The sequence below is a fragment of the Heptranchias perlo genome, chromosome 7, assembly GCF_035084215.1.
Source record: "Heptranchias perlo isolate sHepPer1 chromosome 7, sHepPer1.hap1, whole genome shotgun sequence".
NCBI lineage: Eukaryota > Metazoa > Chordata > Chondrichthyes > Hexanchiformes > Hexanchidae > Heptranchias > Heptranchias perlo.
The window spans coordinates 35,905,878-35,923,168 of NC_090331.1; the positions used below are offsets into that span (position 1 = coordinate 35,905,878).

The 17,291-nt window shown below is 40.8% G+C and overlaps 1 protein-coding gene across 1 annotated transcript in view; it reads left to right on the forward strand.

Annotated features, from left to right (window-relative positions):
* LOC137323610 (extended synaptotagmin-3-like) overlaps positions 1-17,291 on the forward strand; it is a 126,080-nt gene that overhangs the window by 36,744 nt on the left and 72,045 nt on the right. The window contains exon 4 of the mRNA XM_067987293.1: positions 9,158-9,234. Within this exon, the coding sequence (XP_067843394.1) occupies positions 9,158-9,234 (77 nt within the window). The remainder of the gene's footprint in view (positions 1-9,157; positions 9,235-17,291) is intronic.

Sequence of the window (17,291 nt, forward strand, 5' to 3'; positions counted from 1 at the left end):
GTCCACACACTTTGTGCAGCATCGCCTCTGCTTTGCCAGCTATCTATCATGGGCTTGGGTGCTGTGCTCCGTCATCACTTGCCCATGAGCCCTGTTTCCTTCCTCCACATTTGTCTTGAGTTCCCTTGGTTTTTGTTAGCCACTGGTTTTGCCCTCTACATCTTTTGGGTAGGTTTTAAATATTTGCGGCCTTTTGAAAAGCCAACATTTTTGTCCAGATAAGTGGCCACTTACCTTTTTAAGAAGCTGCATCATTTTAAATAGTGCCAGCAGCTCTTTAAGTGCTAATAATGTCTGCAATTTCTCGTTTCCCACCCTCCATCTCTTCGCAAACTCTCACTGCCAGCCTAGGAGTTTGCCATGCATGGCTTACCAGGACCAACCATGGGCACATCCCATTAGATTGGCCTGATGTGAGGTCGGCAAGCCCTATAATTTCCTGCTGTTAGAAGCTGGCATTATTCCCAGATCATGATATTTCACTACAGATCAGGATTTGTACTTTTTGCATATTTATGTTTCCTTGGTGTGTTTGCTGTAATTTGTGTAAAGCAGCACCAAAATATGTGGAACCCATGAAATTTGATATTTTTCCAAACTGTACAATTATACACCTGACTAAAACTGGCACAAATTCACAAGTATTATGCTTGCCGTATGTATTTTAATGTTGACATTTTGGTTATTCTTGTGGAAAATGCACTTACTGTTTCATACTTTAGGGTAATAATGGGAGTCCAGTTCATTGACACATGTATTGATATTGTAAGATATCTCTCCTCTCTCCCCGTAGAATACAGGACTTCTCATGAAATATAGCCTAGGCTCAGTGTGTGTGTGTGTGTGTGTGTACACATAATCACTGATAAAGTAGCTGAATAACTTAGAAATGAGTTTATTAGACTTCAACCGTTCCATTTCTCCTTTCTGTTTCAGTTTATGCTCTTGATAGTTAGTTCCTTTTTTCCAGAGTTCTACCATTGAGTTCTAATGAATGTTGCTGCAGTATGACCTTTTTGACTAATGGCTGTGCAACCCAAATATCAGTGGAACTTTAACATCAATGACTCAGGCTCATATTTTGAAATGAATTTTAATTTAATTTCTTCATTTCCTTTTCTTTTTAAATAGTCTTCTTACTGAATCTTTGTAACTGATATACAGTGGCCTTACAATAAGCTTCTTGAAACAAGAATAGAACAATCTGGCACATTGATGAATACATCATTTGAAGAACATCCAGTCTGTTTCGATTGATTATTTTAGGACAGCATTTTCCTTGTACTCACGAATTTATTGGTATGGACTAGGTGAATGGCTTTGAAATAAAAAAAATAGCATTGAAAATGTCATATCCTTCCTGGCAGTTCATTGAAATAGTAACAGTTCCTTTTTATGGTCTCTGAGCCTCCTATTCAGTAAGATTTCTGATTTGCAGGCAAAGTGCCATAAACTTGTTTTGCAGTGTGGAAGCTTTGCTAAATATGTCAAAACATTGTTAGTGACAAACCCTGTAGATGTACAAATGTGCTGATAAAGAATATTGGAGGACGGGAGCACAAAATGCTGCTGAATCAGGCAAAATGAGCCTCCATTTTTCGACATTACAAGATACTTGTAGATGAGAGAGGCCATTCAGCCCATCTTAATTCATCCATTCAGAATAAAACTCTGCTCCACCCCCCCCATGGTGGCCTCTAATTGTTTCTTAAATGATTCCAGGGTTTTCGCCTCCACCAGTCTGCTTGGAAGTCCAGTGATAATCACTGTCTACCTGCAGAAGAACCTCCTGATATCTAATGTTACCATTGACCATTTGAGAATGTGCCCCCTTGTCCTACTCCTACTGTTTTAATTTAAAATTTAAAACAGTATTATTATATTGACCTCTTCCATATCATTTACTATCTTATATATCTCTGTAAGATCATCTCTCAGATGCCTCCTTCCAAGGCTGAAAAGCCCAAGTTATGCCAGCCTTTCCTCATAACTCAGACCTCTAACACTAGGGATCAGCCTTGTGGCTCTTCTCTGCACTGGCTCCAGAGCTTGAATGTCTCTTATTTCTCGGTGACCAGAACCGGACACCATGCTCAAGGTGCAGTCTGACCAGAACACTGAACAGTTTGATCAGGACTTCCTTTGACTTACTTTCTACTGTTTTGACTATGTAGTTCAGCATCATATCGGCTTTGTTGATTACTGCTCTGCGTTGGCTGGACATCTTGAGTATTGAGTCTACCAAGACCCCTAAGTCTTTTTCAAGTTCAACTTTGGCTATTTCAACACCATTCATGAAGTATTTTTTTTCCTTCCTATGTGCAATACTTTACATTTGTCTGCATTAAATTTCATCTGCCATTATTCAGCCCACTCACACAATTTGTTTAGCTCATTCTGTAGTTGCTGGGCTGCCTCCGTTGATTCCACTGCCCCTCCTAGTTTTGCATCATCTGCGAATTTAACCAAATTGCATTGAGTTTCAGAATCCGTCATTGATGTAAATTAGAAACAGTACTGGTCCTACACCTGAGCCCAGGGGCACTGCACTCCCCACACTGACATGACCTGTTGTTTTCTTCCATTTAAGCCAGTTAAATAGAATCATAGAATGGTTACAGCACAGAAGGAGGCCATTTGGCCCATCGAGCCCTTGCCGGCTCTTTGTAAGAGCAATTCAGTTAGTCACATACCCTCACACTTTCCTCGAAGCCCTGCAAATTATTTCCCTTCAAGTATTTATCCAATTCCTTTTTGAAAGCCATGAATGAATTTGCTTCCACCACCCTTCCAGGCAGCGCATTCCAAATTGTAACTACTCGTTGCGTTTTTAAAAAAAAAGTTTTTCCTCATGTCGCCTTTGGTTCTTTTGCCAGCCACCTTAAATCTGTGTTCCCGACCCTTCCACCAATGGGAACAGTTTCTATTTATTTTTTCTAAACCCTTCATGATTTTGAACACTTCTATCAAATCTCCTCTCATCCTTCTCTGCTCTAAGGAGAACAACCCCAGCTTCTCCAGTCTATTCAAATAACTCGAGTCCCTCATCCCTGAAACCATTCTAGTAAATCTTTTCTGTACCCTCTCTAAGGCCTTCACATCCTTCCTAAAGTGCGGTGCCCAGAACTGGTCACAATACCCCAGTTGTGGCCAAACCAGTGTTTTATAAAGGTTCATCATGACTTCCATACTTTTGTACTCTATATGCCTCTATTTATAAAGCCCAGGATTCCATATGCTTTTTTAACTGCTTTCTCAACCTGCCCTGCCACCTTCAACAATTTATGCACATATACCCCCAGGTCTCTCTGTTCATGCACCCCCTTTAGGATTGTATCATTTAGTTTATATTGCCTCTTCTCGTTCTTTGTGACAAAATGTTTCACTTCTCGGTGTTAAATTTCATCTGCCGTGTGTCCACCCATTCCACCAGCCTGTCTATGTCCTCTCGAAGTCTATCACTATCCTCCTCACTGTTAACTACACTTCCAAGTTTTGTGTCATCTGCAAACTTTGAAATTGTGCCCTGTACACCCTAGTCCAAGTTATTAATATATATCAAAAAAAGCAGTGGTCCTATTACCAACCCCTGAGGAACACTACTGTATACCTGCCTCCAGTCTGAAAAACAACCGCTCACCACTACTCTCTGTTTCCTGTCACTTAGCCGATTTTGTATCTATGCTGCCACTGCCTCTCTTATTCCATGGGCTTCAATTTTGCTGACAAGCCTATTATGTGGTACTTTATCAAATGCCTTTTGAAAGTCCATATACACTACACAGAATCATAGGTTACAGCATGGAAGGAGGCCATTCGGCCCAACAAGTCCGCGTCTGCTCTATGCAACAGCAATCTAGCTAGTCCCACTACCCCACCCTATCCCCGTAGCCCTGCAAATTTTTTCCTTTCAAGTTCTTATCCAGTTCCCTTTTGAAGGCCATGATTGAAACTGCCTACACCACCCCCTCAGGCAGTGCATTCCAGATCCTAACCACTCGCTGTGTAAAAAAGTTTTTCGTCATGTCACCTTTTGGTTCTTTTGCCAATCACCTTAAATCTATGACCTCTGGTTCTTGACCCTTTCGCCAATGGGAACAGTTTATCTCTATCTACTCTGTCTAGACCCTTCATGATTTTGAATACCTCGATCAAATCGCCTCTCAACCTTCTCTGATCCAAGGAAAATAACTCCAGCTTCTCCATTCTAACTAAAGTCCCTCATCCCTGGAATCATTCTAGTAAATCTATTCCACACCCTCTCTAAGGCCTTCACATCTTTCCTAAAGTGCAGTACCCAGAATTGGACACAATACTCCAGTTGTGGCCGAACCAGTATTTTATAAAGGTTCATCATGACTTCCATACTTTCGTACTCTATGCCTCTATTTACAAAGCCCAGGATCCCGTATGCTTTTTTAACTGCTTTCTCAACCTGCCCTGCCACCTTCAACTATTTGTGCACATATACCCCCAGATCTCTCTGTTGCTGTACCCCTTTTAGAGTTGTGCCCTCTAGTTTAAATTGCCTCTCCTCGTTCTTCCTACCGAAATGTATCACTTCGCATTTTTCTGCGTTAAATTACGTCTGCCAATGCCACCTGCCTGTCTATATCCTCTTGAAGTCTATCACTATCCTCCTCAATGTTTACTACCCTTCCAAGTTTTGTGTTATCTGCAAATTTGGAAATTGTGCCCTGTACACCCAAGTCCAAGTTATTAATACATATATCAAGAAAAGCAGTGGTCCCAGCACCAACCCATAGAGAACACCACTGTACACCTCCCTCCAATCTGAAAAACAACGGTTCACCACTACTCTCTGTTTCCTGTCCCTTAGCCAATTCTTTATCCAGGTTGCTACTGCCCCCTTTATTCCATGGGCCGCAATCGTGATGATAAGCCTACCATGCGGTACTTTATCAAACGCCTTTTGAATGTCCATATACACCACATCAACTGCATTGCCCTCATCTACCCTTTCTGTTACCTCATCAAAAATCTCCATCAGGTTAGCTAAACACGATTTGCCTTTAACAAATCCATGCTGGCTTTCCCTAACCAATCCACACTCGTCCAAGTGACTGTTAATTCTGTCCCGGATTATCGTTTCTAAAAGTTTCCCCACCACTGAGGTTGGACTGACTTGCCTGTAGTTTCTGGGTTTAGCCTTACACCTTTTTTTGAACAAGGGTGTAACATTTGCAATTCTCCAGTCCTCTGGCACCACCCCCGTATCTATGGATGTTTGGAAGATTATGGCCAGTACCTCCACAATTTCCACCCTTACTTCCCTCAGCAACCTAGGATGCATCCCATCCAGACTGGTTGACTTATCTACTTTAAGTACAGCTAGCCTTTCAAGTACCTCTTCTTTATCAATTTTTAGCCCATCCAGTATCTCAACTACATCCTCCTTTACTGAGACTCTGGCAACATCTACTTCCTTGGTAAAGACAGATGCAAAGTACTCATTTAGTACCTCGGCCATCCCCTCTGCCGCCATGAGTAGATCTCCTTTATGGTCCCTGATTGGCCCCACCCCTCCTCTTACTACCTGTTTACTGTTTACATGCCTGTAGAAGACTTTTAGATTCCCTTTTATGTTGGCCACCAGTCTATTCTCATATTCTCTCTTTGCCCCTCTTATTTCCTTTTTCACTTCCCCTCTGAACTTTCTATAATCAGCCTGGTTCTCAATTGTATTATCAACCTGACATTCTGTTGTACGCCCCTTTTTTTTCCATTTCCTCTTGCTATCTCTTTTGTCATCCAAGGAGCTCTGGCTTTAGTTGCCCTACCTTTCTGCCTCGTGGGAATGTGCCTAGACTGTACCCAAACCATCTTCTCTTTAAAGGCCACCCGCTGTTCAATTACAGTTTTGCCTGCCAATCTTTGATTCCAATTTACCTGGGCCAGATCTGTTCTCATCCCATTGAAATGGGCCCTCTTCCAATTGAGTATTTTTACTTTAGAGTGGTCCTTGTCCTTTTCCATAGCTATTCTAAACCTTATGATTCTATGATTGCTGCTCCCTGAATGCTCCCCCACTGACACTTCCTCCACTTGGCCCACCTCATTCCCTAGAACCAAGTCCAGCAATGCCTCTTTCCTCTTTGGGCCGGAAACGTACTGGTCACGAAAGTTATTGTGAATTTCAAAAATTCCTCCCCCTCTTTACCCCTTATTATTGTTATCCCAGTCTATATTAGGATAGTTGAAGTCCTCCATTATCACTACTCTATTGCTCTTGGACCTCTTGGTAATTTCCCTGCAAATTTGCTCCTCTATATCCTTCCCACTAGTTGGTGGCCTATAGAACACACCCAGTAGTGTAATGGTACCTTTTTATTTCTTAACTCTAACCAAATCGATTCTGTCCTTGACCTCTCCAGCACTGCAATGTTCTCCTTAATCAAAACTGTCACCGCTGCCCCCCCACCTCCTTTTTTTCCTTCCCTATCTTTCCTGAACACCTTATATCCAGGAATATTTAGTACTCAATCCTGTCCTTTTTTGAGCCAGGTCTCCATTATCGCCACATCATCATATTCCCATGTAGCTGTTTGCGCCTGCAGCTCACCAACATTATTTACCACACTTGTGCGTTTACGCACATGCATGCTAAACCTATCTGAGACCTTCTCGTATTCTCTTAGTCTGATCCCACCTAATACTGCACTATTTCTTACTCTAGTGCTGTCTGTCTCTCCCAATCCTTTGTGCACCTTGTTTTTCCTTTCTAATGTTACATCTTGTTTCTTATTAATTCTGAAGTTTTGCCCTGAATCTTTATGGCAGAACTTTATCAATTTTTTTTTTGAAAGTACAAGATAGAAGATAGGAACAGGAATAGGCCATTCAAGCCATAACCGCTATTTAGTTGTATCAAGGCTGATCTGCATTTACCTGCCTTTGCTCCGCCTTTTTACCCGATTTAGGATTTAGCGCAGCTGACTTAGGTTGGCATTTCCTCAAAGAAATCAAGGTGGTTGATCAGGCAGGATCTTCCCCGTTTAAAGCGGTGTTGACTGCTGTTTACCAGGTTGTTCTTGCACAGATAATCTGTAAGTTTACTCCTGATAATTGATTCCATATTTTACACAGAATTGAATTTTGTTTTTAAAAAAATGTAAAGTTTAGTTTGTAAAAACTAATTTTGTGACATTGCAAATGATGAATTGCTAGTTTGAAATGGCATGTCCTGTAATTTATAATGGCTCCTGAAGTCTGCTTTGTTGCCCTTGGCTAGCTTGTACTTTTAGTCAGAAGTGTCAATAAATCAGTTACTTTTATATTATAAAAAAACAAGTGAATAATGAATCATAAAGGTACCCAACGATTATAGATCAGAACATCTTATTCTTGCTCACTGTGGGTTTGAAGACTTTGTGAGAATGAGATCTGGTCTTTTGTAGTTTTCACTGACCACCTCTATGGTCAGTGCACTTCCGATCAGTATCCATTCACGAGGCTGCCCACTCTATGGTAATATGCTAAATTGCAACTAAGTATGTCATTCAGGCTCTGAGTCCATCAGTTCTGCTTTTTTGTTCTTTCAAACTTGCACTTTAATCCTGTATTTTGAACAGGCTTGATAAATACTTGGCAAACCTAGCTCAACGGATTGTATTACATCATACTTAAATAAATCCAGATATGCCACTGGTGAATATATTCACTAATTTGCAAACTTGGAAAATACTTCTGGAGAGCTAATTAATCAGTTACTTCTGCCTCCAACCATGACCTGCTCCATAGTTGTTGTGTTAATGCAATATCTGTTTATAATCCTTTTGGCTCCTTTTAGTGTTCAGTAACATATTAACATGTAAAGCGCTTACTATAGTACGTTTCCAGCTGCAGTAGTTATTCAGAAGTCTCTCATTTTAACCCAGTAGTTCCAAAACAGATGTACTCAGCTGATTTTATATCTATCTATCTATCTTGTGGAGCATTCTGTTAGTCAAGATTGTTTTGTAGTGCTTGGGTTTATAGGAGGTAATAGGGAGGTAATGCTTTATGTTTAATTAGCCCTTGCTGAGTGTGTACATTAAAATTACATCGGGAAAGGGGGAATATAATTTTTCTGACTATGCCAATCAGATGCTCATTATTTACGCAGGTCCATTTAAGACTTTTCTAGGGAATGGATTAGCAATTTGATCTCCAAGTGGAAGGTTCCCCAGTAAAGGTAGAATGACCTAACTTGCAAAACAAAAGTAAAGGTTGCAGACTATAGTCCTAGATTAGAACAGACTAGGCAAAGGCAGAGGGAGGGAGAAGGTGATGAGATCTCACCCACCTTGCTGTCATCAGGCACAGAAATCAAGAAAAAGGGACTGAGATCTATTTTGTCAGTTCTCTTGCATCCTTTGTATTGCCCCAGGATTTCCAAGGTTTTCCCAAAGCATAGGCCCATCACTGCAAAGCAAATGAGGCAGGAGCAAATGTACCCAGCCTGCTATGTTACTTTCCTGCTAGACATCACGAATAGGGGCACACAATGAAATTTGGTGGTATGGACTGTTCCTCAACCCTTGCTGACTGAAAGGTCTGCAGGGATCCTGGCTGAAGACAGGCAGATATTTTTTTTAAAATTATTTGCCAACCTGCTCCTTGAGCTATTTGGGGCCTTCCAGCTTCCCAACAGGAGCCAGAAGGCTCGAGGTGCAGATGCAGGTCTGAGAAGCCTGCAGCTGTGCTTAAATTTGCACCTGCTCTTAGATACAAGGTGCAGCTGGGAGTAGGCCTGTGCCAGGGGTACCTCTGGCCCAGGACAGGAAATACCAGCACTCCTGGGCCTGGACAGAAGCAGCCACTCCTGGTACACTAAGCTTGTTCAGTGTTGGGGCAGAGGGGGGGGGGGGCAGAAAAATCAGCTCCAATAACTCCACAGAAGCCTACTAAACATTGAGGCATGGATTTGTAACTCTCCCATGGAGCATATAGTTTCAAAGTTATGTTTTTACTGTAAGTGTATTAATTTAAATTGTTCTATATATTTGCCCCAAAATATTTCAAGGATCTTACAGAAACAACAAAGTAACAGGATTATTTTATGTTTCCGTTGAACCAGCAATGCACACATGTATCTTTGTCTACATGCTTTAAATATATGTGAGAGTTGCTAATAAATTTGTTCTCCTGTTTCCAGCCACCCAAAATCTCTGGTGTTAAAGTATACACTGAACAAGTGGACAAGCGACAAGTGATAATCGATCTACAAATTAGGTAATTTCATTTATAAAAGGTTGCATTTTAATTATTTCCTGTATTGTTTATTTGCCTAAAAATCTTTTAAGTGAAGCATATCAAATTACTTATCAAGTATACTTTTACTTTACTCATTACTGCTCCTAATTGTATTTCCAATAACTTCCATTTATTATACAGGAGTGAGAAAATGTGTGTCAACAACCAATATTAAATGACTCCTCTCAGTACAATAGTAGCAGTAGGCATTGAAAAGACTGTAATGATAACCCTATTGATTGCATATGAATTACTTCTAACCTTATTTAATTTATTGGTAAATACTATTCAGGGCATGGAGCATGTGGGGCCAAATTGCAAAAAAAAAGTAGTGTTGATGAAAATGATTAGAATTCTCATACTGTGTGTAAAATTTTGTGACCAGTTAGTTATACTGGCCAAGTCTTCTAGTTTTGATATTAGCTGGCAGATCCAAGGAAATTCCACTCTCCCTGGACCAGCCATTTTCTTTCAGCAAGAGTTTTCAGCTCATACACCACGCTGCTGAAAAAAAACTAATGTTATATTAATGAAGTTACCTAGATGTTTGGATCAATTTTATAGGAAAATATATTAGCCCTGTACAAATTACTTTCAATTTTTAAAAAAATTAAACAAGGTACTTCTGCTCACTTCATTTTCCTTTTCACCCATTCTCTCACTTCTGTTTTTCTGATTTTACCTTTTATTTCTTTGTTACAATCTAATCTCTACTTTTAAAACTTTTTAAAATAGAAAAAAATTGCTACATTCCCAATGTTGAGACTTCACTTTTAACTTTAGCACCATTACTTTTATTTGACCAAATATTATTGTATTTGCCCAGATTTTACAGGCCAGAAATAAAACACTGGTTTTGTTAATGTTATTTCAGCAGATACCGACGGTTACAGCAAGTCATGTCTAAAATGTCCACTGTAGTAAGATAATTGAAGTACTGTCTTGCTACTTCTAAAAGGATTCCATACTGTTTCAAGTATTGTCATTTAACTTTTAATTTAAATTATATATTTTGGCTATTGGTGATGGTGTATTATTTTAAATGTAAAAAAAAAATCAGTTTTTTAAATTGAAACGGTTTTGATCAACCATTGATATGTTTGACACACTCTGCAGACTCAGAACCTGTTACATCCCACTATTGTCAATAGTCCTAGCCCTGTAAGCATCTTATTTCACAACACCCCCCCCCCCCCCCCGCCCTTTTCCTTTAGTTTCTTGCTTAGACCTTTCTTAACTCCTTTAAATACTGAAAGTTTTAAAAGTTGACTATACCCTTTTTTGTTAGATTGTTAAAATGCATATTTTATCCACAGTTTCTTATTTTTGTTTTCTTTCTAACACTTAGTATTTATTTTCATTCTGCTTTATTTCTCTCCCAATCTTCGTTCAGAAGGTTTGAACAAAGCTAGGTAGATATATAGACAAAGGAAAGTGCAGGCTTGATTTACATATTAGAAAAACATGCTGATCAGGAGTCCCCTGCCAAATACTTTTATCCCCTATTCACTCCATTAACCCTTCAAAATTAAAAAAAACACTTATATTTTCTCTAAGCTTTTTTCTGCTCCGATAGAAATTGTCACAACTGTAGTTTTGCTTCCCAGGTATCATAGAATAGAATCTCACAGCGCAGAAGGAGGCCATTCGGTCAATCATGCCTGTGCTGGCTCTTTGAAAGAGTTGTCCAATTTAGTCCCATACCCCAGCTTTTTCCCCATAACCCTGCAAATTAGTCCTCCAAGTACATGTCCAATTGCCTTTTGAAAGTTCCTTTGGAATCTGATTCCACCACCCTTTCAGGGCGTTCCAGATTTTAACAACCCTCTGTGAAAAAAATTCTCCTTTTCCCCTGCAGTGCTTTTGCCAATTATTTTAAATCTACGATCTCTGGTTACCGACCCACTTGCCAGAGGAAACCATTTCTCCCTACTTGCTCTATCAAAACCCCTCATAATTTTGAATACCTCCATTAGGTCTCCCCTTAACTTTCTCTGCTCTAAAGAGAACAATCCCAGCTTCTCCAAACTCTTCACATAACTGAAGTCCCTCATCCCTGGTATCATCCTAGTAAACCACCTCTGTACCCTCTCCAAGTCCTTGATATCCTTCCTAAAGTGTGGTGCCCAGAATTGTACACAATACTCCAGCTGAGGCTTAACCAGTGATTTGTAAAGGTTTAGCATGACCTTCCTTGTTTTTGTATTCAATGCCTCTATTTACAAAGCAAAGTATCCCATACACTTGCTTAACTGCCTTATCAACTTGCCCTGCCACCTTCAAAGATTTGTGAATATGTACCTCCAGGTCCCTCTGCTCTCGCACCCCCCTCGAAATGGTACCATTTAGATTATGTTGTTTCTCCCAAAGTGCATCACTTTACACTTATCCGGTTTAAATTGCATCTGCCATGTGTCTGCCCATTTCACCAGTCTGTCTGTGTCCTCCTGAAGTCTGCTACTGTCCTGTGCACTGTTTACTACATTGCCAAATTTTGTATCATCCGCAAACTTCGAAATTGTACTCAGTCTAGCCAAGTCCAGGTCATTTATATATAACAAGAAAAGCAATGCTCCCAATACCGATCCCTGGGGGACCGCACTGCATACTTCTCTTCAGCCAGAAAAACATCAGTTCACCACAAGTCCGTTATGTGGTACTTTATCAAATGCCTTTTGAAAGTCCATATATACAACATCTACTGCACTACCTTCATCAACCATCTGAGTTCTTTGATGAAGTAACAGAATCAGATTAGTCAGACACGATTTGCCTTTAACAAATCCGTGCTGGCTGTCCTTTATTAATCCATGCTTCTCCAAGTGAGAATTCATTTTATCCTTGACAGTGGTTTCTAGTACTTTTCCCACCATTAGAGTCATAGAGTTATACAGCACGGATAGAGGCCCTTCGGCCCATCGTGTCCGCGCCGGCCATCAGCCCTGTCTACTCTAATCCCATATTCCAGCATTTGGTCCGTAGCCTTGTATGCTATGGCATTTCAAGTGCTCATCCAAATGCTTCTTGAATGTTGTGAGGGTTCCTGCCTCCACAACCCTTTCAGGCAGTGAGTTCCAGACTCCAACCACCCTCTGGGTGAAAAAGTTCTTTCTCAAATCCCCTCTAAACCTCCCGCCTTTTACCTTGAATCTATGTCCCCTTGTTATAGTACCCTCAACGAAGGGAAAAAGCTCCTTAGTATTCATCCTATCTGTGCCCCTCATAATTTTGTACACCTCAATCATGTCCCCCCTCAGCCTCCTCTGCTCCAAGGAAAACAAACCCAATCTTCCCAGTCTCTCTTCATAGCTGAAGCGCTCCAGCCCTGGTAACATCCTGGTGAATCTCCTCTGCACCCTCTCCAAAGCAATCACATCCTTCCTGTAGTGTGGCGACCAGAACTGCACACAGTACTCCAGCTGTGGCCTAACCAGTGTTTTATACAGCTCCATCATAACCTCCTTGCTCTTATATTCTATGCCTCGGCTAATAAAGGCAAGTATCCCATATGCCTTCTTTACCACCTTATCTACCTGTTCCGCCGCCTTCAGGGATCTGTGAACTTGCACACCAAGATCCCTCTGACCCTCTCTTGCCTAGGGTCCTCCCATTCATTGTGTATTCCCTTGCCTTGTTAGTCCCTCCAAAGTGCATCACCTCGCACTTTTCCGGGTTAAATTCCATTTGCCACTGTTCCGCCCATCTGACCAACCCATCTATATCGTCCTGCAGACTGAGGCTATCCTCCTCGCTATTTACCACCCTACCAATTTTTGTATCATCAGCGAACTTACTGATCATACCTTTTACATTCATATCCAAGTCATTAATGTAGACCACAAACAGCAAGGGACCCAGCACCGATCCCTGTGGTACCCCACTGGCCACAGGCTTCCAGTCACAAAAACAACTTCGACCATCACCCTCTGCCTTCTGCCACTAAGCCAGTTTTGTATCCAAAGTGCCAAGGCACCCTGGATTCCATGGGCTCGTACCTTCTTGACCAGTCTCCTGTGGGGGACTTTATCGAAGGCCTTACTGAAATCCATGTATACCACATCCACTGCGTTACCCTCATCCACACGCCTAGTCACCCACTCAAAAAATTCAATCAAATTAGTCAGACATGATCTTCCCTTGACAAAGCCATGTTGACTATCCCTGATTAATCCTTGCTTCTCCAAGTGGAGACTAATTTTGTCCTTCAGAATTTTTTCCAATAATTTTCCTACCACTGATGTTAGGCTCACTGGCCTGTAGTTCCCCGGTTTTTCCCTACTCCCTACTTGAACTTAGTGATTGACCTGTAGTTAACAGGTTCATCCCGCTCCCTTTTTTTGAACAGGGGTGTAACATTTGCAATTTTCCAATCCTCTGGCACCACTGCTATATCCAAGGAGGATTGAAAGATTGTGGTCAGTTTCTGCTATCTCCACCCTTGCTTCGCTCAGCAACCTAGGATGCATCCCATCTGGACTAGGTGACTTATTAACTTTGAGGTGATGCCAACCTATTTAGCACCTCTTGTCGATCTATTTTTATCCCATCCAATATCTTCCCCCCCCTCGTCTGCTGCGACATTAACTTCATCTTCTTTTGTGAAGAAAGATGTAAAGTACTCATTCAGTACCTCAGTCATGCCCTTTCCCTCCACAAGAAGATTGCCTTTTTTGTCCCTAATCGGCTCCACCATTCCTTCCACTAACCTAATACTCCTTCATTCTTACAAAAGATTTTGGGTTCCCTTTTATGTTACCTGCTAATCTTTTCTCATACTCTCTCTCTTTGCGCTTTTTATATATCCATTTTCAATTTCCCCCTGCGCTCTCTGTATTCTAAGACTATTATGAGAGTTGTGTATAGGACCCCTGGCAGCAGTTCTGAAGTGCTAGATTGTATAAATGCAGAGATTAGACAAGCGTGTAAGAAAGGCATAGTGGTCTTAATGGGGGACTTTAACCTTCACATAGATTGGGAAAAGCAGACGAGCAACTGTCAGAAAGGTAGTGAATTTCTTGAGTGTGTCCAGGATAGTTTTCTACAGCAGTATGTCCTAGAGGCAACAAGGGGGCAAGCCATACTAGATTTAGTAATAAGTAATGAACCAGATTTAGTTAACTGCTTAACTGTGGGAGAATATCTATCCAATAGCGATCATAACATGATCGAGTTCAATGTAGTGTTTGAAAGGGAAAAAAGTGAGTCAGCTCTAAGATTCTAGACTTGGGTAAGGCCGACGTCAATGGGATGAGACAGAGACTGTCCACAGTAAACTGGGCAAATCTGTTAATGGGTAAAACGACTGATGATCAGTGGGAAATGTTTAAAGAAACATTTAACGTGATACAGAACAGGTTGTTTACCAATAAGGGACAAGAACTCTACTTGCCAAAAAAAACAGCCATGGACAACTAAAGAGGTAAGGGACAGTATAAGACGTAAGGGAAGGGCATACAAAAAGGCAAAAAATGGCACAGATCCTAGCGAATGGGAAAGATACAAAGATCAACAAAGGGTCACAAAACAGATTGTAAGAGCTACAAAAAGAGAGTATGAAAAGAAACTTGCAAGGGATATCAAAACCAATACAAAGAACTTTTATAGTTACGTTAGGAAAAAGAGGGTGGTCAGGAGCAGTGTTGGCCCCTTAGAAACTGAAAGTGGGGATATTGTCATTGACAATGGGGAAATGGCGGACATGTTGAACAATTACTTTGCGTCAGTATTTACAGTAGAAAAAGAGGATAGCATGCCGGAAATCCCAAGAAAACTAATATTGAATCAGGGACAGGGACTCGATAAAATTAACATAAGTAAAGCAACAGTAATGAAGAAAATAATAGCACTAAAGAGTGACAAATCCCCAGGACCAGATGGTTTCCATCCCAGGGTTTTAAAGGAAGTTGGTGAGCAGATTGCAGATGCCCTAAGTATAATCTTTCAAAGTTCTCTAGATTCGGGAACTGTCCCTCTAGATTGGAAAATTGCACATGTCACTCTGCTTTTTAAGAAAGGAGAGAGAGGGAAACCGGGGAATTATAGACCAGTTAGCCTAACATCTGTTGTGGGGAAATTGCTGGAGTCTATAATTAAGGATAGGGTGACTGAACACCTCGAGAATTTTCAGTTAATCAGGGAGAACCAGCATGGATTTGTGAAAGGTAGGTCGTGCCTGACAAACCTGATTGAATTTTTTGAAGAGGTGACTAAAGTAGTGGACAGGGGAATGTCAATGGATGTTAATTATATAGACTTCCAGAAGGCATTTGATAAGGTCCCACATAAGAGACTGTTAGCTAAGTTAGAAGCCCATGGAATCGAGGGAAAAGTACAGACTTGGTTAGGAAGTTGGCTGAGCGAAAGGCGACAGAGAGTAGGGATAATGGGTAAGTATTCACATTGGCAGGATGTGACTAGTGGAGTCCCGCAGGGTTCTGTCTTGGGGCCTCAATTATTCACAATATTTATTAACGACTTAGATGAAGGCATAGAAAGTCTCATATCTAAGTTTGCCGATGACACAAATATTGGTGGCATTGTAAGCAGTGTAGATGAAAACATAAAATTACAAAGCGATATTGATAGATTAGGTGAATGGGCAAAACTGTGGCAAATGGAATTCAATGTAGACAAATGTGAGGTCATCCACTTTGGATCAACAAAGGATAGAACAGGGTACTTTCTAAATGGTAAGAAGTTAAAAACTGTGGATGTCCAAAGGGACTTAGGGGTGCAGGTACATAAATCATTGAAGTGTCATGAACAGGTGCAGAAAATAATCAAGAAGGCTAATAGAATGCTGGCCTTTATATCTAGAGGACTGGAGTGCAAGGGGGCAGAAGTTATGCTACAGCTATACAAAACCCTGGTTAGACCGCACCTGGAGTACTGTGAGCAGTTCTGGGCACCGCACCTTTGGAAGGACATATTGGCCTTGGAGGGAGTGCAGCGTAGGTTTACTATAATGATACCTGGCCTTCAAGGGTTAAGTTACGAGGAGAGATTACACAAATTGGGGTTGTATTCTCTAGAGTTTAGAAGGTTCAGGGGTGATCTGATCTAAGTTTATAAGATATTAAGGGGAACGGATAGGGTGGATAGAGAGAAACTATTTCCGCTGGTTGGGGATTTTAGCAGTAGGGGGCACAGTCTAAAAATTAGAGCCAGACCTTTCAGGAGCGAGATTAGAAAACATTTCTACACACAAAGGGTTGTGGAAGTTTGGAACTCTCTTCTGCAAACAGCAATTGATACTAGCTCAATTGCTAAATTTAAATGTGAGATAGATAGCTTTTTGGCAACCAAAAATTACTCCATGCCTCTTGTGAACACTCACTAATTTGATATTGATTAATGGATTCTAAGAATTTTCCTACAACTATTACTGGGCTAGCCTGTCTACAGTATTATCCTTTTCTCCCTTCTTGAACAAAGAAGTTAGATTGGCTACCTTCCTAGTGCCAGAGCTTCTGCTATCTCCTCTTTAACTTCCTTCAGCAGCTTAGGATGAATGTCATCAGGGTCCAATGACTTGATCTACTTTGATGTGGAGATGCTGGTGATGGACTGGGGTGTACAAATGTAAGGAATCTTACAACACCAGGTTATAGTCCAACAGTTTTATAGGTTGGGCTATAACCTGGTGTTGTAAGATTCCTTACATTTGATCTACTTTGAAATTTTTCAGAACCAATTCCTTTTCTGCAGTTAACTATTTTTCCACATCCTCTAGTACAGCTGCAATTTTACTTCCACCAACACTTTTTGAATTCATTCTCGGGATATGGGCATCACTGGCAAAGCTACTGACATAGGAAACTGTAGTGAATGCATTCTTAAAAAAAAAATGCTCGGTTTGTTTGCCACACACATTACCTTTTATCCAGGTCTCTTGTAACTTGATTTTTTTGTCGTGGAACTTTGACTCCTTTACTCAGCCGTGGCTATAACACATGATACTAATTTCCTTGCTGTTGAAAAGTGCGGAACTGAATTTTGAAGATTCCTGATTTTTTACGAGGTTGATTTATGCTCGA